The sequence below is a fragment of the Nyctereutes procyonoides genome, unplaced genomic scaffold, assembly GCF_905146905.1.
Source record: "Nyctereutes procyonoides isolate TBG_1078 unplaced genomic scaffold, NYPRO_anot_genome, whole genome shotgun sequence".
NCBI lineage: Eukaryota > Metazoa > Chordata > Mammalia > Carnivora > Canidae > Nyctereutes > Nyctereutes procyonoides.
Genome location: NW_026575028.1, coordinates 5,776,769 through 5,802,988, shown reverse-complemented (window position 1 = coordinate 5,802,988; position 26,220 = coordinate 5,776,769). Strand labels below are relative to the sequence as shown.

General features: G+C 40.0%; 2 protein-coding genes across 2 annotated transcripts in view; both read right to left on the bottom strand.

Annotated features, from left to right (window-relative positions):
- The window catches only part of DYRK4 (dual specificity tyrosine phosphorylation regulated kinase 4), a 49,791-nt gene extending 33,862 nt beyond the window's left edge, over positions 1–15,929 (bottom strand). The window contains exons 1-2 of the mRNA XM_055315557.1: positions 15,878–15,929; positions 10,781–10,874 (exon numbers count right to left, since the gene is read on the bottom strand). Coding sequence (XP_055171532.1) covers positions 10,781–10,867 — 87 coding nt within the window. The 5' untranslated portion in view covers positions 10,868–10,874; positions 15,878–15,929. The remainder of the gene's footprint in view (positions 1–10,780; positions 10,875–15,877) is intronic.
- A 1,929-nt stretch (positions 15,930–17,858) lies between these two features.
- RAD51AP1 (RAD51 associated protein 1) overlaps positions 17,859–26,220 on the bottom strand; it is a 37,516-nt gene continuing 29,154 nt past the window's right edge. The window contains exons 7-9 of the mRNA XM_055315341.1: positions 24,340–24,504; positions 21,433–21,585; positions 17,859–19,323 (exon numbers count right to left, since the gene is read on the bottom strand). Coding sequence (XP_055171316.1) covers positions 19,166–19,323; positions 21,433–21,585; positions 24,340–24,504 — 476 coding nt within the window. The 3' untranslated portion in view covers positions 17,859–19,165. The remainder of the gene's footprint in view (positions 19,324–21,432; positions 21,586–24,339; positions 24,505–26,220) is intronic.

Sequence of the window (26,220 nt, the reverse complement as noted above, 5' to 3'; positions counted from 1 at the left end):
CACCTATTTACCATCTTCTTCCATTCCAAGTCCCTGTCATTCACCTGGTGAATTTTACCCAAGTTCAAGTCCCAGCCAAAGTGCCACATTTTCCGTGAAGCCTCTGTAACCACTGCATGTGTAATTCTTTCACTACTCCAATACATACTTGCTGCAATCACAGTACCTGCAAAGGTTTGTTGCATGAGGTTGTCTTACACCTGCCTTCTTTTGCCAGACTCTAAGACTCTTTAATAAAAGATCTGAGTCTTATCTCAGAATTCTGAGCCTAAGGTGGTATCTCACACCTAGTAGTCACTTAAATATTTGATAAAGGAAGGAAGGGAAGGAGAAAGGAGATACTGAGGGAGCAGGAAGCCCTAGTACTTTGTCCTCAAACTCTTAAGCTGATTCTAAGCGACCCAAAAAACAGTTGAGCTTGGATTTCAGCTTCTCTTCCTGGTTGGTAGTCTATCCTCTCCACTGTGTCTCCATACTCCCTCTCCTAGTGGCTTCAATTCCCACCAGGGGCCCAGTGCTGTCTTGTTCCTCAGCACTTCCTTTTTGGAAGGAATGCCTCCTACTCAGTAAATGCACACAAGTGAATTCCCTGGCCAATACCCTCTTCTCAAAGGTAACTGCATTTTCAAAGAGAAAGCCTAGAAAAGAAAGTGTTTTGGTGCAAATAAATGAATCTCTACTCACAGAAGGCTTCTTGGCACTGGGAAAATAGATGAAAGAGATAGTTCATCTTAGGAAAAAAGGTCTTCACAAACCCTATCAGACAGGAGTCCATTCTCATCATCAATTACCAAGACATGTAACCATTATGTCAGAATGGAGGACAAAATTGCACACAAGGGTGAAATCTCCAATCCTATGTGTTGCATCAGTGCCCTCTCACTGGTGGCACCGTGCCTTCCCCTCTTTACTTTGCATCAAGCCCCCACCCCAAACATGCAAAGTTTACCCATGAATCACAGGGGAGTATATTTCATACCTCCAGCTAAGGGCTAAAGGATAATAAGGTCGCTTTGTAGCGCCAGTCAGAACAGAACTTCAAGATGCACTGTCTCATTACCTTGGACAGAGCCCTGGATGTCCTCATCTGCAACGTTCAGGGGAGAAAGCAACTGGGATCTCAGAAGACATCAAAGCCACCCTGGTCTTCTGTCCCTGGGCCACCCAGATGTTTCAGAAAGGCAAACCTCCATCAAACCACCCGCCTTGGTGGTACCTCACAGGCTATTTTTTCTATTTTCTTAGCTGACTCCTCCTTGCTCTTCCTCCTCCCTGTTAATTAAAAAAAAAAAAAATCTCCAAGTGCATGATCAAGGTTGGGTGGGCAGACAAAGCTCAAGTTCTGTGATATCAAATCACAGCTTCTTCCTTGTAGGCTCCATAATCCCTTCCCAGAAGCCAGAACAACCAAGAGTTCAAAACAAATGCATTAATGCAGAGAGAGGGTGTGACGAGAATAGAGAAATCCTTGGGGACTCTGTACAGAACACAACAAGTTTGACAATTAGGCCCATCAGAGCACTGCAGAGAGCTGGGAGAAAGGGGCAGTTGCTAGGCTCCTCATATCCTCAACTAAGGCACTAAGCTACTATCGCTATCCAGAGTTTAGGCAAAGTGCAGCGTCTCTCCACGGCCACTTCTAGCTAAGACTCTGCCATGAAACCACCTTTGCTGTGTGTGAGGAAGCCCAGGATGCCTGGACAGAAAAGAGTAGACTCCTGCTTAAACCCACAGCCAAGCCTGGCCTCAGGAGACCCATTAGCAGAGTGAATATGACCAGCCCTTGGGAGGACTGAGGCTTCTATCTCACTGACGTAGTGTCCTCTCCGGAGTTCTGCCCACCAGCCTATGTCCCTGGTGAAGGTGGAGGAAGGAGAGCCTGGCTGCCCTGGCGGTTTGAAGGACAGGCAAGAGCATATGCCTGAAAGCCCAGATGCTTGGAGACATTTTCTAATGTACTTAGTGCGTGGCCTTGGGGGAGACATTTCCCCTTCTGGACTTCTGTTAAGTGGAGCTTGGACAATTACGGTGCTAGAAGCCACCTTAAGGAATCTGTAATCAAATGCCCTCATTGTACGATGGAGAAAGGGAAGTTAAGAAGGTTATCCATGTGACTTGTCCAAAATAACATAGCAGTAGCAAACATGAGTCTAGAATCCATGCCTCTAAGTGCCTTTTTATTTTTAAGTGCCTTTTTATTATAACATGCTGCCATCAGATGATGTCTGACCTCCTTTGTATTCTCTTGTGAAACTAGATGGGAAGAGATTATGAAGCATTTCCCCTCCAAAGGTCTCTAAGTAAAAAATGAGATCATGCTTTTATTTTGATGGTTCCTGGATAGAAACATTTAGAAAGCAAGAATTTATTCTATAAATTAGACACTAAATTCTTTATAATAGAAAGTAGATGTATGCATGACATAAGAGGGTTAGAGTAGCTCTTTCCTAAGGTTTTATTCCAATTTGTTTATCAGATTCATCCTATGCTTTTGCATAAGTTATTCCTTCTGCTTGAAATGCCTTCTTACCAGCCCACCATAAAGCCTCCTTGCATAACCCCAGGTGGCATCATTCACTTTGAAAAAAATGTGAATACTGAGCCCTATAATTCATGCCATTTGATGGGACTGTAGCTGACTGGCACACTAGTGAAGCATGATACACTTGGGCAATAGCAACAGCTTAAGAAAACTTTCTCTAAGCTCCCACAGAACTCTGTTTTTACCTTAGTGAGTACACTTACCATGCTTATTGTCACTTGTCTATTTACATGCTTATGTCCCCCACTAGACTGCATGCTAGACAAGAAGGAGATACATATTATTTGTTTTTGTGTCCTAGCACTGAGGACAATGCTTGGTCCAAAGTTAGCTCTCAATAAACACTTGGGGGTGATTTATGAAAGAGTTCACCCATCAAGGGTCTTTAAAGCTTCAGAGAGTACAAAAAAGTAAACTACTCTAAAGTCAAATTTTGACTAGAATTCTTACTCTGCTATTTGCTAGTAGTGTGACCTGGTAAGCCATTTATCCTCTCTCAGGCTCAGTTTCCTTTTCTATAAAATAAGACTAGCAACCTTATAGTAAAACAAAAACACAAAGCACACATGAGCACATACACATACACACATACAGATAAGATACTATGAGTAAGAACTAACAGAAACTATAGTCACCAGAATCAGATACCTCCTCCCTCAAAAAATCCAAAAACTGGAATTATCAGGCAAAAACGGAAAAATAATCAGGTGTGATACGCTTAAAGAAATAAAAAAGACTAAAAATATAAATAAAGTATACGACACCATACAAATAACCACATTTCAAAATAAACAAATTGGAACTTGGAAAAATAAATCAATGAACCAGAAGAGACAAGTTTGAGAAAAAAAATCTAGCAACCAGCACAAGGAGATAGAGATGAAAAATATGTTCAAAGATTATGAACATGGAGGAAAAGGTGAGGTCTACCACATGTCTTAGAGTCAGAACAAGGCAATGAATGTGGCAGATATAAAGACAGAATGGCTCAGAGAATTTTTCAGAACCAATAAAAGACAAAATCATACAACTTTTCCTTTTTTTTAGATTTTATTTATTTATTTGAGAGAGATTGATGGAGCGAGAGAGAGAGCACAAGTGGGAGAAGGAGCAGAGGGAGAGGGAGAAGCAGACTTCCCGTTGAGCAGGCAGCCCGATGTGGGTCTCAGTCCCAGGACTCTGGAATTATCTGAGCTGAAGGTAGATGCTTAACCAACTGTGCCACCCAGGCGCCCATCATACAACTTTTAGAAGACAAATCTGTCTTTTATGATTTCAGAGTAGGAAATTTCTTAAGCAAGATAAAAAGTTCATGCTATGAATTTACTTCCTTCTAATTAAGTTCTCCTTCTCCTCTAAAGACAATATAGACTGTAGACAAGCCAAGATTTAGAGCAAGGTTGCAAGGTATAAGATTAGTAAACAAGGGCAGCCCTGGTGGCCCAGTGGTTTAGCACCACCTTCAGCCCAGGGTGTGATCCTGGAGACCCGGGATCAAGTCCCACATCAGGCTCCCTGCATGGAGCCTGCTTCTCCCTCTGCCTATCTCTCTGCCTCTCTCTCTATCTCTCTGTGTCTCTCATGAATAAATAAATAAAACATTTTTTTTAAACATTATTATTTTTTTTTAATTTTTATTTATTTATGATAGTCACAGAGAGAGAGAGAGAGGCAGAGACACAGGCAGAGGGAGAAGCAGGCTCCATGCACCGGAAGCCCGATGTGGGATTCGATCCCGGGTCTCCAGGATCGCGCCCTGGGCCAAAGGCAGGCGCCAAACCGCTGCGCCACCCAGGGATCCCAATAAAACATTTTTTAAAACAAAAGATTAGTAAACAAAGTCAGTTGATTTTTTATATACTAGCAATGAACAATTGAAATTTGAGGCACTTGATGGGATGAACACTGGGTGTTATTCTAGACTTTTTTTTTAATTTTATTTATGATAGTCACACAGAGAGAGAGAGAGAGAGGCAGAGACACAGGCAGAGGGAGAAGCAGGCTCCATGCACCGGGAGCCCGACTTGGGACTCGATCCTGGGTCTCCAGGATCGTGCCCTGGGCCAAAGGCAGGAGCTAAACCGCTGCACCACCCAGGGATCCCTGGGTGTTATTCTATATGTTGGCAAATTGAACACCAATAAAAAATAAATTTATAAAAAAAACAATTGAAATTTGAAATTAAAAAGACCATTTACATTTGCAACCTCAAGAAATTGGAATACTTTTGTATAAGGCAAACAGAATATGTACAGGATCCATATGAAGAAAACTATGAAATGCTGATGAAAAAAGTCAAAGATCTAAAAAAAATGGAGAGATTTTCCATGTTCATGGACAGGAAGACTCAATATCATTAAAATGTTAGGTCTCACATAAGCATTGATGAAAGAAACTGAAGATAACACAAATAAATAGAAAGATATTCTGTGCTCATGGAGTGGGAGAACTGATATTGTTCTGTAAACTGTAAAATGTCCATACCTAAAGCAATCTATAGATTCAGTGCAAATCCAATCAAAATTCCAATGGCACTTTTCACAGAAATAGAACAATCCTCAAATTTGTATGGAACCACAACAGGAACAAAGCTGGTGGCATCACACTTCCTGATTTCAAACTACATTTCAAAGCCACAGCAATCAAAACAGTATGGTATTTGCATAAAAACAGACACACTAATCAATAAAACAGAATAGAGCACCTAGAAATAAACCCATTAAACATTGTCAGTTAACTTAGAGCCAAGAATATACAATGGATAAAGGACAGTCTCTTCAATAAATGGTTTTGGGAAAACTGGAAAGCCACTTGCAAAAGAATGAGTTTGAGCCTCTATCTTATACCATACCCAAAAATCAGCTCCACATGGGTTAAAGATTTGAATATAACCAAAAAACTAAAAACTTAGAACTATGAAATTCCTAGAAGAAAACATAGGAATTAAGCTGCTTGACACTGGTCTTGGCAATGACTTTTTTGATTTAATACCAAAACAAAAGCCAAAAGCATTATAGCAATAATAAATAATAAAAGGATTATATCAAACTGAAAAGCTTCTGCAATGCAAGGGACACCATCAACAAAATGAAAAGGCAATCTACTGAACAGGACAATATATTTGTAATCACATACCTGATAAAGGGTTATAGCTGAAATATAAAAAGAACTCATAAAAGTCAATAACAAAGAAACAAATACAATTAAATAATGAGCAAAGGATCTAAAAACCATTTTTCCAAAGCAGATATACAGATGGCCAATAGGCACATGAAAGATACTGAGTAATATTCCATTGTACATATATATGTATGCCACATCTTCTTTATTCACTCATCAGTCAATAGAATATTACTCAGTTATAAAAAAATGAAATCTTGCCATTTGCAACAACATGGATGAAGCTAGAGTGTATTATGCTAAGCAAAATAAGTCAGTCAGAGAAAGACAAATACCATATGATTTCAGTCATATGTGGAATTTAATAAACAAAACAGATGAACATAGGGAAAATTAAAAAGAGGCAAACCAGAAAACAGACTCTTAACTACAGAGATGATTACCAGAGAGGTAGGCAGAGGAATGGGTTAGAGGGGTGATGGCCATTAAGGAGGTCACTTGGGATGAGCATTGGTATTGTATGTAAGTAATGAATCACTAAATTCTACACTTGAAACTAATATTACACGGTATGTCAACTAACTAGAATGTAAATAAAAACTTAAAAAAATAAAAATAAAAACCAAAACAAATTAACAAACCAAACTCATAGATGTAGAGAACAGATTGGTAGCTGCCAGAGAGAAGAGGAGTAGGCAGGTAAAATAGAAGGGGTACAAACTTTTATTCATAAAATAAGTCATAAAAAAAGAAAAAGAAAAAGAAAAAAATAAAAATAAAATAAGTCATATAGAGCATGGTGACTGTAGTCAATAATATTGTATGTTACATATATATGGTGACAGGGAAATAAGGCTTATTATAATAATGATTTCACAGGGTATACGAATGTCAAATCATATTTTACAACTGACATAATGTTATATTCAATTATACCTCAAAAAATAAGTAACTAAAAATTTTTTAAAGCCAAAACATAGCAGAAAAAAATCTTGCATATGGATATTTATAGCATTACTCATATTTGCCAAAACTTGCAAACAACCAAGATGCCCATTTTTAAAACGATTTTATTTATTTACTTACTTATTTGAGAGAGAGCGTACAAGCTGGGGGAGGGGCAGCGGGAGAGGGAGGAGCAGACTCCCCCATGTAAGGCTCAATCTCAGGACCGTGAGCCCCAGACGCCCTTCCAAGATGTTCTCCTGAAGGTAAATGGATAAATAAACTGTGGTACATCCAGGCGATAGAATATTATACAGCACGAGAAAGCAGTAAGCTGCTTTCTATCAAGCCAGGAAAAGACAAGGAGGAACCTTAAAAGTATATTATTAAGTGAAAGAAGCCAGTGTGAAAAGGCTACATTCTGTAGGATCCCAACGATCATATCCCAACGATATGAGATTCTGGAAAAGGCAAAATTACAGACAGTAAAAATGGTTGACAGGGGTTTAAGGAGATGGGGAACAGGGATAAATAGATGGAGCACAGGGCACTTTTAGGTCAGCAAAACTATTTTGTATAATACTGTGATGATGGATGCATTATGTATTTGTCAAAACCAAACAACTACACAACATAAAAAGTAAACACTAAGATAAACTATGGCTCTTCACTAATAATAATGTACCAATATTGAGTCCACCAGTCGTAATAACTGTACAATAATAATAAATTTAATAATAAATGTTACCCTGGCTTCTGCAAACCACTCCACTGGTACAATAAGGCAAGATGTTAGTAAGAGGATAAACTGTGGAGGGGATCCCTGGGTGGCGCAGCGGTTTGGCGCCTGCCTTCGGCCCAGGGCATGATCCTGGAGTCCCGGGATCGAGTCCCACATCGGGCTCCCTACATGGAGCCTGCTTCTCCCTCTGCCTGTATCTCTGCCTCTCTCTCCCTCTCTGTGTCTCTCATGAATGAATAAATAATAAATCTTAAAAAAAAAAAGGATAAATTGTGGAGAGTGAGGAGGGGTATATGGGAACTCTACTTTCTGTTCAATTTTTCGATAAACCTAAAGCAGCTCTAAAAAATATATTAAAAAGAGGCAAACCAAGAGCAAGGAGATAGTATCTGTAGTACATACATCTGGCAAAGGATTAGTAAGTCCTTTAAATAGTTTGTATCGGGCTCCCTGGGTGGCGCAGCGGTTTGGCGCCTGCCTTTGGCCCAGGGCGCGATCCTGGAGACCCGGGATCGAATCCCACATCGGGCTCCCAGTGCATGGAGCCTGTTTCTCCCTCTGCCTGTGTCTCTGCCTCTCTCTCTCTCTCTCTCTCTGTGACTATCATAAAGAAATTAAAAATAAAAAAGTAGTTTGTATCTATTTATGAATAAATATATGTACATATTATTTATATTCATACATCATTTATATATTTTTACATATTTTTGTAGAATTTTATATTATATTTATAGAATATATAAGATATTCTACAATTCAATAAGAAAAAGACAACACAATAAAAAATACTTAAGCAAAAAAGGCAGAACTAGGCACTTCACAGAAAAGGAAACACAAATGACCAAAAAGCCCATGAAAAAAGATTCAATCTCATTACTAATCATCAAAACACAAATTAAAATACAATAAGATATTGTTACTCATCTATCAAACTGGCATATAAAAAGCCACACAACATCAAGGGATAAAAAGGATGGAGAACAGCTTGAACTCACACATACTGCTCTGGTGGCAAAGTACTTTGATACCAATGTTTTAGAAAACAGTTTGGCATTATCTGGTAACGTTAAGCATTGACATACCCTGATGCCCAGCACTTTCCCTCTGAAGTGTCTACTCTATGCACCAGCAGATGTGCACAGCATTCATGGAAGCACCATTTTTGATAGCAAAACCAAGGAAAAAAACCACATGCCATGACCTGTAAAACTGATAAGAAGTGTGATATGCCCATATAATTGAATGCAGCAGTGAAACTGATTTATAAACCGGTTCCTATGAACAAAAGTGATTGACATGCACAGCATCTAAAGGACATAGGCACTAAGCGATTGTCCAAATGGAGGCCTGATCAATCCAAGTGAAAGCGAGATGCTGACCCAGTGCATGCTAGATTGGTGGTGAGCATAAAAGATGCCGGGACACCTGCACCCCGATGTTTCTAGCAGCAATGTCCACAATAGCCAAACTGTGGAAGGAGCCTTGGTGTCCATCGAAAGATGAATGGATAAAGAAGATGTGGTCTATGTATACAATGGAATATTACTCAGCCATTAGAAACGACAAATACCCACCATTTGCTTTGACGTGGATGGAACTGGAGGGTATTATGCTGAATGAAGTAAGTCAGTCAGAGAAGGACAAACATTCTATGGTCTCATTCATTTGGGGAATATAAAAAATAGTGAAAGGGAATAAAGGGGAAAGGAGAAAAAAATAAGTGGGAAATATCAGAAAGGGAGACAGAACATGAGAGACTCCTAACTCTAGGAAACGAACAAGGGGTGGTGGAAAGGGAGGTGGGAGAGGGGTGGGGATGACTGGGTGACGGGCACTGAGGAGGGCACTTGGCGGGATGAGCACTGGGTGTTATGCTATATTTTGGAAAATTGAACTCCAATAAAAAATTTTAAAAAAAGATGCTTGCAAAAGATTCCATATATATAAAAACCAAAAATATGCAAAATTAAACAATACATAGTTTAGAAGGGTTAAAAACATGTTAAGAAAGCAATGGAATAACATGTAAAAGTCAAGAGAGTGGTAATCTCAGAGGGGTCGATGAGTGGGATGAGATAAGATAGGGAGAGACAAACAGGGGACTTCTTTCTTAAACTATGTGTTGCATACACACAAGAGGGTTTGTTGAATTATTCTTTTTTTTAAAGATTTTATTTATTTATTTATTTATTTATTTATTTATTTATTTATTTAAATCTCAGTTTTCCCATATGTAAAACGAGGGTAATAATTGTACTACCCTCTAAAGTTTATATGAGAGTCATCCAAGCACTCAATAGATATGAGCTCAAGCAGGTAAAAAAAATATATATATATAAGTTGCAAAACACATGATGACTTTTCTAAGTCATCACCAAGACCATCCTGTTTGCATATTTTAAATTTGAACAGAATGTTGTCTTTATTATTCTGATTTGCTATAGATTTACTCTCTCAAATATTTTATGTTGTTTTGCTTTGTCAAAAGAAATGTCTTAGGGATTAAAAAATTGTTGCACCTTTGAATCACAAAATAATGGTTTTTGTTGTATATGGTAATGGCAGGGGGAAGGCTGGGGGCAGTGGACTTAGCCTTAGGTTTCATTTTTATTTTGTTATAACTGTGAGGAGGAGAATGCTAAGGTTAAATCAGGAACACTGCTTGGAGGAGTTGATGTAAAAGTCATAATTTTAAGGAGGTGATATGTGATCTACAGGGAAAAGACTTTTTAATCTGGCTTTGGAAAAGCCACTGAACTCTGGCTTTTCCAATCAGTGACACAAGCAGGATTCAAAGTCAAACTTGAATACCCTGGGCTCAAGTTTGCCACAGAATTTTCAGAGCAAAGATCCAAATAATACCATCTTTTGAGTCATGTATGAATTTCAAACTGAGGACATTAGATGAAAATGACTCCTGATTTCGAAGTAATCTTGTAGATGGTGATCACAAAGTCACCACACCACAAAATTACCTTATACTGTAGTATTTCACTAGTTTTTGAGGCTGGATAAAAAGACACCATGTCTGTGCTGGGAAACACACACACACACACACACACACACACCTTTTCTGGAAATGTTTGGAACCATTCTGGAACACCTCCAGTGTGGTTCCAGAAATACAGAGCACAGTACAAGATGCTGTAGAAGAGAAACTAGTACAGGGCCTCCTCAAACACAAGCCACCTGTTCAATGAAGGCCTTGTAGTTCTGGAGTTCATGAAACCACACTCTGGCCCTGCAGCCAATTTCCCTCCAAGCCTGCCCAGACCTGGCTCTGTCACCTACTTGGTCCATCCACACCTCCGGAACTTCCCCTTATTCTGTCATCAAAGGTGCTTGGAGAACAGTGATTGGCGCTGGGTCCCAGGTCCCCAAGTCTTCATGACGATACCTCTCTACCCCAAATGAAAGTCAAGGATCTTTACCTTTCCAGGGCTGAGATTCTGTTTCTTTTTTGCTTTCAAACTTGGGAAGGATGTCAAACTGCATTTCCTTGGCTTTTTAGCATCCATTTTAGTCCTGCAGGAGGAAGAGTAAAAAGTACACTGGCAGGAGGAGCAAAATATAAGGAATGGTCCCCACACCCAGGCTTGGAAAGAATGTAGGGAAGGCTTGGAGATAAAAAGTGGCAAGCCTAAAAACACCGGCTGAGTGTCTGCTGTTCCTTTTTCTCCACCCTCAACCACCTTCAGGTGGCTGATGATGTCAGGAGAGAGGGCCTCTTAGCATCAGTCTCTGGGTACTCAGGACAGAGGGAGACAGCAGCCAAGGAAGATGAGCTAATGAGGTGGCCAGCAGTTTAGGACTCCAAGCAAAAAGACTTATTTCCTCTAGCTCCCTGTTAAGTGAACCATTCTCTTACCACAACCACCTTCTACTCTCGGTAGCTTAATGCCTATAGAGAAAAAAAAAAAAAAAAGGAAGGAGGGCATTGTGATGTGATGTGATAAGTACTGGGTGTTATATGCAACCAATGAATTATTGAACACTACATCTGAAGCTAATGATGTACAATATATTGGCTAATTGAATTTAAATGAAAAGAAAAAGAAAAAGGGACAATGGGTAGAAATGCTTTGCCTGGATCTCATTTAGCTATTTTTATACCTTCTTTATTCAGAACAGAGCTGTATGAATAATGAACTTGCTGTAAGATGAAAAACTAATTCACATTAAGTTTATGGAATCTAGTTAAAGCAGTGATTTATGTAGGTGGAAGAGTCTTAGGGGCACTCATGCCACTATTATACACCTGTTCCATTAACAGACAGCTGCTGGAACCCTGCTTTGTGTCCCTTGGAAATTCCTTTTCAGCCTCTAACTCTAGCAAGAGCCAAGGGAATCAAGAATATATGAATAAGGACAGAACAGGGATCAGTGCAAATGCTATCCTGGCTTCTGCAAACCACTGCATTGGTAGATTCTTGCAGACACTGTAATAAATGGTGACAGCATCACAATTTTGAAATTATTCAGAGGACTCAAGACCAGTCCCGCCCACTGTTATTGCAGCATAATGTTGAAAAATCAGAAATTACTTGTCTATATATGAGAAGTTAAAAATATGGCACATATGTATTATAGAATACGAAGCATCACTTAAAAAAAACGAAGTAAATCTCTATGTATGCCTGTAATCTATTGAATAAAAACAGAACAGTATGCATGATTCTATCTTTATTTAAGAAAAAAACAAGATGTTTGCATGTCTTAATCAGGTATATTGAAGAATATAGAAAAAATAAACTAAAAATAATTACCTTTGAGGGGTGGAACTGGGGGAGGTGATAGGAACATGAATTTTAACACACAATATGAAAAAATCTTATGCAGGAGCAAACAAAAATAGTTGCTTCTCTTCAAATAATCATAGTCACTTTTTTACTTCCCTTTCTTCCTTCCTTTCTACAAACATTTGCTGAGATAATGCCGCTGATTAACTAAACACAGCCTCCACCCTCAAGGAGAGTTCATTATCTGAGGGCAGACATGTGGAAATAGGTCATTACAATGCACATGGTAAGGGCAGTAACAGAGTCCATTAGCGAAGAGCTAATGGAGCGCACTTCAAGGGGTGACTAAACTCTGTTGGAAAAGCTGAGGAAGACTTCACACTTGAGCAGAGTAGCACCGTCCTTGAAGAATAAACAGGACAGGCATGGAGTCAAGAGCAGATGGGTGAGGCTCTGCAATCACAATAGTATGAAAGAGCACCGTCTTCTTCAGAAAGTGTGAGTACCCAGACATTGCCAGTGGCAGAGAGGTGGTTAGACCATAAAGGAAGGGTTGCATGGCCTGTTCTATGCCTGACAAAATCAGATCGGTACATTACGGACATCTCTCTGGCAAAACCATAGAACAAGGTTTGGAGGAGCTCAGGTAGGAAGCTGTCTTGAGCATCTAGGCATTGATCATGGGGGCCTCAACCAAGGCCATGATGGTGAGGACACGGTGGACGTGGGAACTTGGGAATAATTTGGGATACAGAACCAGTAGAATTTTGGTCATCGATTTGCCGTGGGGGCTGCAAAATCCAAACACAGGGGAAGAATGAGTACAATTGTTCCTGCCAAGGCTCTGTATCAAATGCTCCCTCCATCTACACCCCAGGGATGGGGGAGACGATACAAGCCCACATGCATCTTTCCCGGCAAGTGGAGCTCTTTCCTCTATTCGGCTTCCGGTGCTCTGTAGGTGAAGAGGACATAGAGACCTGAAGAATATGCTGAGGCATCTTGGAATCTAGTCTCAATGCTGCCCCCAGAGAGATCCTGAGCAAGTGATATGTCTTATCCTTATACTGAGTTTCTCCACTTGTAAGATGACAGGACTGGACTAGATGACCACTGATGTCCTTTCCAGTTCTAAGCTCTTTGATTCCAGCTTTATTAAGTACCACCAGATTGTAAAAGTTTTATATCTTGTTTATAACTGCCACATGAAGGGTTAAAGATAAGAAACTCATCTCAGAGCTAGAGTGAATACTGCTTTGAGAACTGACATTAAAATATAAAAGTGCCTCCTATTATTTTACACAAAGGTCAGTTTCCCTACCTCTCCAGCCTATACCCATTTCCTCCCTCCAGATTTCAGTACTTTTGTGTGTGGAGATCATTCTGTCACTAGGTCAACAACCTGAGTGTTAATTATTTTAGGGCCACACATTTCATCTCATCTTGATTGTGAATCTCTTGGAGGCAGGAATGATGAGCTTGGATTTTATGTTATTTTATTTCTTACATTCCTCTAGGGACAAGGACAATGACTTGTTTACTGAAAGCTCTTAGTTCAAATGTGCTAAAGAAAGACAAATCTAAGATAGTTTAGATGAATTCATCAAAAAACTCGAGACCACGCTCTCAAGCAACAAATAGTGACAGATAGTGTCCTAAGCATGAGGGACTGGGCAATAAATAGAATAGAATCCTTGCTTTCAAGGAGTTCCAGGTTTGGTGGGCATGACAGACTCCTAAACAGTGGTGCCAGCGTCACTACATCCAGAGAATTTTACACATACTGCATTATCTATGTACACCAATCTTCAATGCCCAGAAAGGAATACATATTGTCTGAGATTTACCTGTTATGATTTCAGGATTTCTTTGACAGTTGTCAATTAGCTTGATCTTTATGCCTTGGAGAGCTACGTTTGGGGCAGAAATTGTGGCAGTATAGGACTTGCAGGGACTCTCTTGGCATTTCTGTGAACAGGACATAATGTACTTAATGTATTTAAGTTACTCTCACTGCTGCAAAGAGAATTCCTCGGCCCCTCTGCAATTATCATTGAAACTCCTCCATGGTCTGTGGACTCTCATAGCTGAAAGAAGTTTTAGGGGTTATTCGTCCATCTTCCCACCCCGGCAGAAATCCTCAGAGTATCCCTGGCAATCACTCAGTGTCTGCCCTAATATTTCTGTGACGGAGCTCACTGTTTTTCCAGGCAACCCGTTTCACATCAGGCTGTTTATACATATGGGTGGTGCTCAGCAAATGCTGGTGGGAAGAAGTGACATTGAGCAACACATCCTCCACCAGCACTTGTTATCCTCTGCAGAACAACAAAGAACACATCAATGTTCGCTTCTACTCAAGAGTTCCTGAATATTCAATCCAGTGCCTTTTTGCCTTCCTGGCTTCTACTCATCTCCCGGCATTGTGTAGTTTTATTTCAAGTATGTCTTCATACAATAGAGCATCCAAGCATGACAGAGAGAACCGGTATGGTCATTGTCTCTCTCTACTTTCTAGTTTTTATTACCTTATTTTGAGTGGCTACACTTTATTCTAGAGTCTAGATATTAATCAATGCTAAATCAGGCAGCAAGGTCTTTACATCACTCACCTGGTCGCTGTATTTCTATTAATGATGCCTAGATCAGTATTTGCCCTTTTTAGCTGTTACAACACACTCACATTGGATTTCGGATCAGCTAAGACCACGGACTCCCAGCACTGGGTCCTCCGCAAGTTTGGGAAGGATGTATTCCTAGCCAAGTTCCTGACAACAGTACAGAGCTGGAGAAGGCAAAGTCAAAGAGTGGCTGGCACACCACTAGAGACTCTCTTTCAAGGTTATCATTACCCTCCTGATAAGAAGTAAAACAGAGAAGAAAAAAATAACAAATAGAAGTCCCAGAGCCAATCAGGCACAGTCCAGGTTTGGAGAATTCCTTAGAACTCCTAGATTTCAGGAGGCCTGGGTGACACAGTGGTTGAGCGGCTGCCTTCAGCTCAGGTCAGTAGTGATCCCGGGATCCTGGGATCCAGCTCCTCTATAAATGGCCTTGCACTTTTGCCACATCTCCATTTAAGCCTGAACGGTGAAGCTTGAATTAGGGATCATTGACTATCAGTCATTTAAAACAGACCAGAGGGGTCACAGGTTTCTTAAGCCCTGAACTGGCTGATGCATATTTCAAACATAGAAAGTACCACAAATCAACTACAGATTTTTTTTTAAATCCAAATTTTGCATTGTTCATCCCCTTTTTAAGGTAAATGCTTGCCAATATGAGCATTACCCTAGAGTGACAAGTACCACCCAGAGGAAAGTGATGCCCTGGGTGGTCCACACAGCTTAAAGCTGTCCTGCGTTGGGCTCCGGTGGAGCATAGAGGTCGCAGGTCCATGGGCTGGGCCGGCATAGGCCGGTATCAGCCCCATCCTAGGACGTCCACGCGAGGCTCGGGGCTGCGGGCTCACTTTGACCTCGGGGGGGGGGGCAGCCACGCCCTGGAGATAAAGGGGAGGAAAGCTTGGTGTCCCGCGTTATCGGGGCCAAGGCTGGGAGCAGCTTCAGGCGCGGTCTTAGAGATCCGTAAAGTCCGCCTCTCCCACCCGGCACTCAGCCCGGCAGAGGCCCATTCCGCCGGGGGTGCACCCACAGGGAGGCCGGGCGCGCAGACGCCGCGGCTCAGGGCGCTCTCCGGCCTGCGCGCGCTCGCGTCCGCCCCCCTCCCCGCCCACGCCCTCCTGCTACTGGGCGTTCTCTGCACCTCCCCTCGCCACGCTTCTCCCACCTTCTTCCCGCGCGGCCCGGGACGCGTCCGCCCCGCCCGCGCTCGCGCGGCCCTCCTGGGTTCGGGCGCCGGCGGCTGGAGGAGCCGCACCGGGCCCTCGCCCGCCGACGACCACGCCCCCTCCCGTCGCCATGGAAACTCTGGCCGTCCTTTTTGTGACTCGGACCAGGAAAAGACCCAAACCACCTTTCACGGGTCGGCCGGAAGGACACCTCTCTTCCCCCCGCCCCCATTCCCATTGTCTCGCCCCAGAAGAGTTGAAGGACGTTCCAAGGACGAGGAAATTTGAGTTCTCCGAATTGCCCAGGCTCCCGAAATTATCCCTACTTTCTCCCTCTTGAGAAGTCTCTGGTTCCCCGGAAGCGCATAGCAAAAGCTCCGGATATAATGTATTAATCAGATGAGCACTTTTTGAGCACTGACTGCATCAGGTTTTAAATGCATGAAAACTAAGAAAAGTTCTAGTTGAATGACAGTAGCCTGACCTGGAGAAATATAGTCCGGTCTATGGAGGAAACAGACGTTCAAAAAAAGATTTTAGAAAGATCGGGGTTGAGTTGGCGTCTGCAAGGCCAAATATAAATTAGCAATGTAAAGGCCCAGAGCCGGGGGACCACATGGTATCACGGGTGTGGGCACTGTTTGGCGTGGCAAGGGTTAAAAGTGTATATAGGCAGCATGAGGCCAGGTTGACGAAGCAGAGTGGGGACAGCCAGAATTTGAAATATCTTGTGAACTATACAAGTTAGGGTCTGTTATGTGGATTTTATGCAGAGGAGTGTTCATGCTCAGATTTTAGAAAAACTTTCTGGCAATATGGTATAAAGGGTAGGCTACAGTAGGTTAAGAATCAAGGCAAGGATGCCTGTTAGTAATAAGTGATGTTTCAGAGTAAGGGACAGCAAGTAGAACAGCTCTGAGCAATTTATAAAATGGAACAGTTCAGTGACCAGATGTGGAGGATAGAAGTGCCCAGACCCTCCAGTTGATGGTGGTGCCATGTACTAAGAAAATATGGGATGGGAAACAGAGGTTAGGGAAGATGCTACTGATTTACTGATGACTTACTGCCATCAGATTATCAATAGACCAGGCTCTTGTGTAGAGCAAGATCTGAGCTAAAAGTTCTGACTTGGCAGTCATTGTCATATAGGTGACCAATGGAGCTTGAAGTCACCTAAGCTTAAAAAGGGAGCGGGGGGGGGGGGGGACAAGGGAAAAGAATAGAATCACACTGATGGGGCACTATGGTGGAAAGAGTAGATGTAGGTGACACAAAAGATTATAAAGCTGCAAAATAATGAAGAACACGCAGGGATGTGGAGTGAAAATTACAAAAGAATAGTGTCATGTGAACCCAGGAAATAAAATGTATTAAGCAGGGTATGATGAATAGGGTCTATAGGATTAGGTGAGGAAAATGTACACTGGATTTAACAACAGAAAGGTCATAGTGCTTTCTGCAAGGCTAGTTTTAACATAATTTAAGGTAATTTTTAGTATAAGCTATTACCTTTAAGATTTTATGTATGTATGTATGTATTTATTTGAGAGAGAGAGAGGAGAGATAGCAAAAATGAGCAGGGGGAGGGGCAAAGGGAGAGGGAGAGAATCCTAAGCAGAAGCTCCGCTGGGCACAAGCCTGATGCAAGATCATGACCTGAGCTGAAATCAAGTTGGATGCTTAACCAACTGAGCCACCTAGGCACCCCCAAATTATTACTTTGAATAACATGGAGAAAACAGGTTCATCAGGCTGATGCCAGATGATTAATCAGTGATATCGGTACCTAATACAGGGTAGGCTCTTTATAAATGTTTACTGTTGAACTGCACCATAGAGGTCGCCTTAGTATCTTGTAACTGAATACATGTTCTAAGAAAGGGATGCGGTGGGGTAGGGAAGGTGGTATTGGACAGTATAAAAATATACACAAGAAAAAAAAAACATACAACAGCAATAACCAAATGCTCACTTTAATCATAATTCTAAATTTTTAATTTTCACATTAATATAGATGTTTCTGTAAAACAAGAAAAACTGAATATTATACACATTTTAATCGTTAACATGATTTTTCTTAAAGATTTTATTTATCCATTTGAGAAAGAGAGAGTGACCTTGATGAGCAGGGGAGGAACAGAGAGGGGAGGGAGAAGGAGGGGAAAGAATCTGGAGCCAACTCTGCTCAGCACAGAGCTCAATCCCACAACCCGGAGATCATGACCTGAGCCAAAACCAAGACACAGAGCTACCCAGGCACACCTAATGGTTAACATGATTTGAAGAGTTTTTATTAAAAAGTGATCATGAGCTAGTTGAAATTCTCATCATAAAATATAAAATATCTATAACTACTTTTATTCATAATAAATTCACATCTAAACTTCCTGAGAAGCTATGTTATCTAATATCATAATAGGGATGACTAAGTGCTTGAAAGCCACTCTCTAAAGCACTGGCTTAATATAAAGTGATTATTTTAAGAAACAGCTCGCCCCTTTATATTTACAACAAAAAGACTAACTTTTTTTGGCAAAATATTCATTTAATCATGAAATACAATCAGAGATAGATGGATGCAACAGTATCAAGGAAAAGAGCATACCAAGACTCTTCCATTTTATTGAAGGTTTTTTGACAATGACAGCTTCATAAAATGTCATGAAATTCTATTTGCTATACAATAAATATCTACTCCTGAGTAGAAGACATATGCCATATTTTAGCAACCATTTTAACACGTAAAACAATTCTGAATTCTTACTATAAAAAGACTTGGCTAAAATATGAAATATCTTTGCAATAAAACTGACAATATAACCTAAGTAAGATTTCAGAAATGTCTCTTGGAAAAAATGGGAATGTTTCCTTCTGCCAGATAAACTCTGAACAGTGAAAGTTAAGGTGCCATAAATTAGACAAAGCTAGAAAGCAATATCATGTTACTAGAAAACAAAACAAAGCTTGAAAACAACAGCATGCAATTTGGACTTCCTCCATGTCAAAGTGACAACCAGTTAACGACAGTGACTTATTGAACACAGGAAAAATAGAGTATGTTCTTCAAAAGGAAATGCCATTACAAGATAATTCTTATAAATAATCTTGAAGTCTTGAATAGCTTCAGAGAACATCACCACAAAATAGGTAGTGGCAATTCACAAGACATTCAAGGATTCCTTTATATTATGATACCCTCCTTAAATAGAAACACAAGTCAGATATCAACACACCTGTAAAACTGTGATTCTCTTACTCAAACATTTGTTTACTATCACACTCAGCTACTTAGCAGCATTTGGATGCAACGGTTTAACTCGTGCTAATCTGGACAAGCCAAGGCGGAGACTCTGATTTGGAGACTTAACAGACACCCCGGGCAGTGGGCTCTTGCTGCTGCTGCTGCTGCTGCTGCTGCTGCTGCTGCTGCTTCCAGATATCACTGAAAGAAAACATATCACCCAGTGCTGATGATGTTCAAAATCTCTTGACAGACATCAACTTATCAAACATAAGATGCAAAAATACCACATTACTGAGGCATACCAGTTCTACCAAGCTATAAACAAGATTAAAAGAATGAACAGTTTTAAAGAGCAGAAAGAGTACAGTACTGCCTATTTTCATACATGCTTGGAGGCAAGGTAATGACACCAAAACTTGAAGCACAAAAGCTGAAAGAGATAAGTTGGGAGCAAGTAACATAGGCTGTAAAGGCATAAAGAACTACATGCCATTATAATTCCTAAAGCAGCAAAAAAATCTAATGCATTTTTTGAAACTCCTGCAAGTTTTACATATATTCCTTGAATCTATTTTTTCAAATGTTAAATAACTAACGTCACAAATACTCTATTTATTTATACTAATTTGTTTAAGTGACATCATACAGTATTTGTCCTTCTCTGGGGGTGGGAGTGGATGGGTGACATAGATATGGGGGATATAGGGGTTAAGAATACAAACTTCTAGTTATGAAATAAGTTACGGAGATGAAAAGTCCAGCATAGGGAATAGCGTCAATAATATTGTAACAACATTGTATGGGGACAGATGGTGACTATGCTTATCATGGTGACCACTGAGTAGTGTATGGAATTTTTGAGGTAACAGATGTGCCTGATATTTCACAAGATGAAACGAAGTAATTAAGAGACATTAAGTAATCATGCAGTCTCAGACTGCAATCGTTTTTTAATGCTTTTTATTTAATGTTTCAAGTTTTTATTTAAATTCTAGTAAGTAACATAAAATGTAATATTAGTTTCAGGAGTAGAATCTAGTGATTCATCACTTACATACAACACCCAGTGCTCCTCACAAGTGCCCTCCTTAATGCCCATCACTCAGTTACCCCATCCTCCACCCACCTCTGTCCAGCAACCCTCAGTTTGTTCTCTACTGTTAAGAGTCTCTTATGGTTTGCCTTCCTCTCTTTTTTTCTTCCCCTATGTTCATCTGCTTTGTTTCTTAAATTTCACATATGGCTGAAATCATATGGTATTTGTCTTTCTCTGACTGACTTGTTTCACTTAGCATAACACCCTCTAGTTCCAACCAAATGGCAAGATTTCATTCTCTTGGATGCTTGAACAATCCACGTGGTCTATACTACATCTTCTTTATCCATTCATCAGCTGATGGACAGCTGGGCTCTCTCAGTAATTTAGCTATTGTTGATAGTGCTGCTACAAACATCAGGGTACAATACAAAAATCCTGACTCCGACTGAAATCTGTCTATTAATACATAGTTATCAGGGGGTCACCACTGTGGACCAATCAAGAAATGTCAGTGAAAAGAAGTGAACCAAACCTGAGTAGATCTGGAATGACTTAGAGAAGGAGAGGGGACAAATGAGGAAAGACTAGAGGAAACTGAAGACAGAGTCTCTGACAGAAGAAGACATACATTGTGTCTAAGGAAGAAAAACTGTATCAATTTCCCTGGACTAGAGGGTCCATGAGGTTGGGTGAGAAGTGGATACAGAACTAGTATGAAGCCACAGGCTGTTTGGGCATGAAATGAACAGGGCTAGGACTAGGATTTTGGTAATGTTAAAAAAGAGTGAAGGTCAGAGAATTCTTGTAGGATCAGTGAGACTTGGCTGTGGAGCAAAAAACCAGAGAAAAGTCAAGCCTGCTAGGGCATTTGTTAAATGCTGGAAATCCCATGTACAGCTCCTGAAGCATCAGTCAGACTGTGCCCAGCGGGTCTCAAGAAAACAGATTTGTTGCCAAAAATAAATATCAGGAATGTTAAATGTTAACACTCTTTGACACTGTAATTCCACTACTAGGAATTTGTCCTAAGAAAGTAATCAAGGGTGTGCCCACAGATTTCTAAAATAAGGACCTTTGTGCTTATTGCAACCTTATTTATGACATTAAGAAAATAAACAATCTAGATGCTCAGTACAAGGGAATGACAAATGATGAATAAATGAAGCAACTAAAAACCTTGGTTTTGAAGACTATGCAATGATACGGTAAAAAAATCTGCTAGTAATAATTGTCCAAGTCCCTGCCTTTGATCAATAAACATACCATACCTGGTGGGATCCACTTAGGTTTTCTGCTTTCAGCTGAAGGGCTGCGTATTTGTGGTGGTTTCCTAGTGACCTCTGAAGAAAGAGAAACTTTTTTTGGTGAAGGCTGCGATTCTGACTTCATGGCAGCTGGAAGAGAGTCTCCTGAAGTCACTTCTTTAAAAAAAAAAAAAAAAAAAGAGAGAGAGAGAGAGGAAGAGTAATGAGCACTAGGTGTTATATACAACTGATGAATCACTGAACTCTACCTCTGAAACTAAATTGAGTTTAAATAAAATAAAAATTTAAAAACATATACATAGAAAAAGTTTTTTATAGCAGAAGATTAAGTCTAGCATGTAGGTGTAAAAAGCATAAAATTACATAATCTTATAAAAATTAAAAAGGCAATATCAAAAATTTGGAAAATTCTTATTATACACAAACATTTATTGAGAGCCCAAGAATAGCCCTCTTTTATGAGCATTTATAGGCTAGGCAGTGTGGTAAGCATACCACATACACTACCATTAACCCTTAGAGCAATTTGGATACAGATATTCCTATCCCCACTATTAGATAATGAACCAGAGAGGCTAAGCAATCTGCCTGTAGTCTGACAGCTGATAAATACCTGAGCCGGGATTAGGAACCAGGTCTAACTCTAAAGTCTATACCTATAGCCATGACATAACAGCGTCTCATCAGTATGTGTCAGTGAGACAATATATTAGGCTCTAGTGTTGCAAAGAGTATAACTCATGGATCTCATTGCCAAGGAACTTAGACTAGTAGAGTTCAGTCACCAGACTCTAGTAAAAAGGAGGAAAAGAGCAAAAAGATGTGTATAATGCAATGTGATAAGAGATAAGACAGACTCTGTAGGTATGCACAGTAGGAGGAAATCTGTGTATTTATCTGCATAGGTCTACAAAGTCATAGGAAGTTGTTTGAGGATGGTTTGAGCCAAATCAAGGCTGAAGAGTAAAGATGAGTTAGAGGGAAGTTTTCCAGGCAGGAGTACAACATATAAAGCTGGGGAATGCAGCAGGTTCCAGCACCAGAGTTACTGGCTCAGTATGGCTGGGGCAGAATGGCAAGCACAAGAAAGGTGAGACACAGGGTGCACATCACTGAGGTAGAGTTTTGCATACCAGTGAAGGAGTCAGGCGAGCCACATACTCATTTTTCTCACTTTTGTATTGAATACATCTTTCTGATGGTACCATAAGGCAAGCAGATCATTAGAAGGCACTTAAGGTAATCTAGGGGAGAGGTGATAAGGGCCTGAACGAAGAGTGAGTGGAGGAAAGAACAGATTGGAGATCTTTAGGAATTAGACTGGGGGGAGGCAAGAAGATAGAGACGAAGAAATAATCATATATAGAAGACTTAAAATGATAAATTCCAACATGGAAACTGACATTTTTTTCTGAGTTTTTAGTGTGTCTTGGTGAGGAAGCAAACAAACATACATCCAAAAAATAAAATAAAATAAAGTAAAACATATTCATACTGTTAATGACTTTTTCATATCAGTTTGTGGTAGGCAGAAGAATGGTTACAAAGACATTTAAATTCTACTTCCTAGGATATGTGCATGTCACCTTACATTGCAGAGGGACTTAGCAGATGTCACTGAGCTAAGGATCTGGACAGTATGTTGAATTATCTGGATGGTCCAATGTATTCACAATGATCGTTGTAAGTCAAAGTGAGAAGGAGGAGAAAAAGAGAGAAAGAGAGAGAATCAGTGACATGATGTGAGATAGTCCATGCCTTTGCTGATTTGAAGGTGGAAGTGGATCACTAGTCAAAGAACACAGGTGGCCTCTAGACGCTACATCAGGCAGGAAAAGGAGGATTTCCCCAGAGCCTCCACAAAGGAATACAGTCCTACTAGTAGGTTGATTTTAGTGCAGTGAGAACGACTTTGAACTTGTAGCCTACAGAATAATAAGATAATAAATTTGTGGTTTTAAACTACTACATTTGTGGTAATTTGTTACAGCAGCAATCAGAAACTAATACACAGTTTTCTCTAAAACCCTTTGCACCTAAAATCTAATTTCTGAAAATTGGATGAATTTGTCAATTTAAAAAGACACTAATTAAAAACCTCATTAATTTAGAATACAGTGGAGGGAGGAATATGACTCAGCATTTAGTTGTCACATTTCTCAGTAAGTACTCAGCACCATGTTATTTAAGGTAACAGTAGCTCCTACCACAAATAAATGGAGTCTGAATAATGGAAATTTTAGTTTCAAACAACTAAGACATAAAAATATATATCAATAAGGAAAGAAAAATCAGGATAATGTAAGTTATATTTTATAATCATCTATCATATATTAGGAAATCAAGAATATCCTGCCTTCTTTTACATAACAAAGAGGTATTCCATGCTCAAGTTGTCACAGATTCTAAAAAAGCCCTAAATATGTGGCAGAAGGGTTCTCAAATCAAAGACTAAGTCAAACATGAAAACAAGAAATGAGAGTAATGCAAACTTCCCTGTTCATTGCCTGGAAAATATGTGGTCCAGTGGCTGGAGCTTGGGCTCTAAATGTACAAACCCGGGTACAAATTCCAGGTCCTCACATAATTAGTGGTAAAGATTCTAAAAAATTATTTAACCTGAGCCTCAGTTTTCCCACTATAAGATGCAGGTGATCATAGCTGTCTCAGAGTGTGGCTGTCAGTGCTACAGGAGGGTGATTCTAGTAAGAGCTACGTAGGCAGTGAGACTCAGAAATCTTGTCTGCTTTTCTCACTTCCCCATCACTCCCTTCCTTCTTTGTATCTTAACTAGAAATGAACATGAACACTGGCAAAACATTAACAAATACAAAGGCAGAGATGAAGAAAAACATTAAATAAACCAAATACATTTCCTTTATAAAATCAAGTGTTTTGGACTAAGCTTACCCCAAGTGTCACATTTGGATTTAGGTTTCTTCTCCTTCTTTTCAACTGGGGATTTTACCTTTACTTCTTTCTTTTTCATTTCTTTCACTTTATTTCTTCCCATAGTGAAGTCTTCATCATCGTCTTCACTCTCACTAAAGTCGGAGTCATCCTCAGACTCTTCACCTAAAACAGAAGACTGCATACTTGATCTTTGCTCTAAACAGTGAGATTCCCATGTATACCTGAAATGAATATAACATTGTCTGCCAATTTACTTCAATTTTAAAACAAAGTGAAGTTTCTACTGCCTCGACTTTACAGCCTTTGCCCTAGATTCTCATACAGCTTGTGCTGAGCCATGCCACCGCGGGACTGAGAGTGTGGTTGCCTGGTTGTGAATTGTGGCCCCTCTGTTTCTACTTTGTGTGACCACAGATGGGCCACTCACGTCACTGGGCTTAACTTTCCTACGTATAAAATGAGGATCATCACAAAACCTGACTCAGAGGGTTTTTGTGTAGATTAAATCAGTTAATATAGATAAAATGTTTAGAATAACATCTGGCAAGAGCAAGCAAAACAGAATGTTTGCTCTTACTATTATCATCATAATTTCCCATCTTTACTTCCAATTTTTCCATTATAATTCAGTAACTTTTAAGAAGGATGGGAGGGTATAATATTAGCAACTCCTTCAAAACAAGGACCTTGATGGTAATAATAACAGTATACTTTCTCTTCATCACATAAATTTCAACAGTCTAGAATAGAAACCCACTGGGAATTGAGAAGAGACTAGCCATACCACATCTTAACTGATAATCCTATACATGATTTCATGTGGGACACACCTCTCATTTCCCACAGGCTCTTCTCTATATTGCATGGGATGATACAAGCCAGTCAGGTGATATGTTTAAGTAGCTACAGCTGCTCTGGAAATCAACATTTTTCACAGAGCTGGGACAAATCATCCTACAATTTATAAAGAACTAGAAAAAAATCACAAACAGCCAAAGAAATCTTGAAAAAGGAAACCAAAGCTGGTGGCATCACAATCTCAGACTTCAAGCTCTATTACAAAGCTGTAATCAAGACAGCATGGAACTGGCACAAAAACACACAGATCAATAATGGAACAGAATAGACAGCCCAGAAATAGACCCTCAACTCTATGGTCAACTAATCTTCGACAAAGCAGGAAAGAATATCCAATGGAAAAAAAAAAAAGACAGTCTCTTCAATAAATGGTGCTGGGAAAATTGGACAGCTATATGCAGAAGAATGAAACTGGACCATTTTCTAACACCATACACAAAAATAAATTCAAAATGGATGAAAAACCTAAATGTGAGACAGGAATCCATCAAAATTCTATAAGAGAACACAGGCAGCTACCTCTTTGACTTTGGGCATAGCAACTTCTTGCTAGGCATATCTTCAAAGGTAAGGGAAACAAAAGCAAAAATGAACTATTGGGACTTCATCAACATAAAAAGCTTTTGCACAGCAAAAGAAAGTCAACAAAACCAAAAGACAACCAATGTAATGGGAGAAGATATTTGCAAATGTCTTATCACACAAAGGGCCAGTATCCAAGATCTACAAAGAACTTATTAAACTCAACACCCAAAACCCAAATAATCCAGTCAAGAAATGGGCAGAAGACATAAACATACATTTCTCCACAAAGAAGGCCTATACATGGCCAACAGACACATGAGAAAATCTTCCACATCACTCAGCATCAGGGAAATACAAATCAAAACCGCAATAAGATATTACCTCACACCAGTCAGAATGACTAAAATTAACAAGTCAGGAAACAACAAATGCGGTTTGTGGTGAAGTTAGTGAAGATGTGGAGAAAGGGGAACCCTCTTACACTGTTGGTGGGAA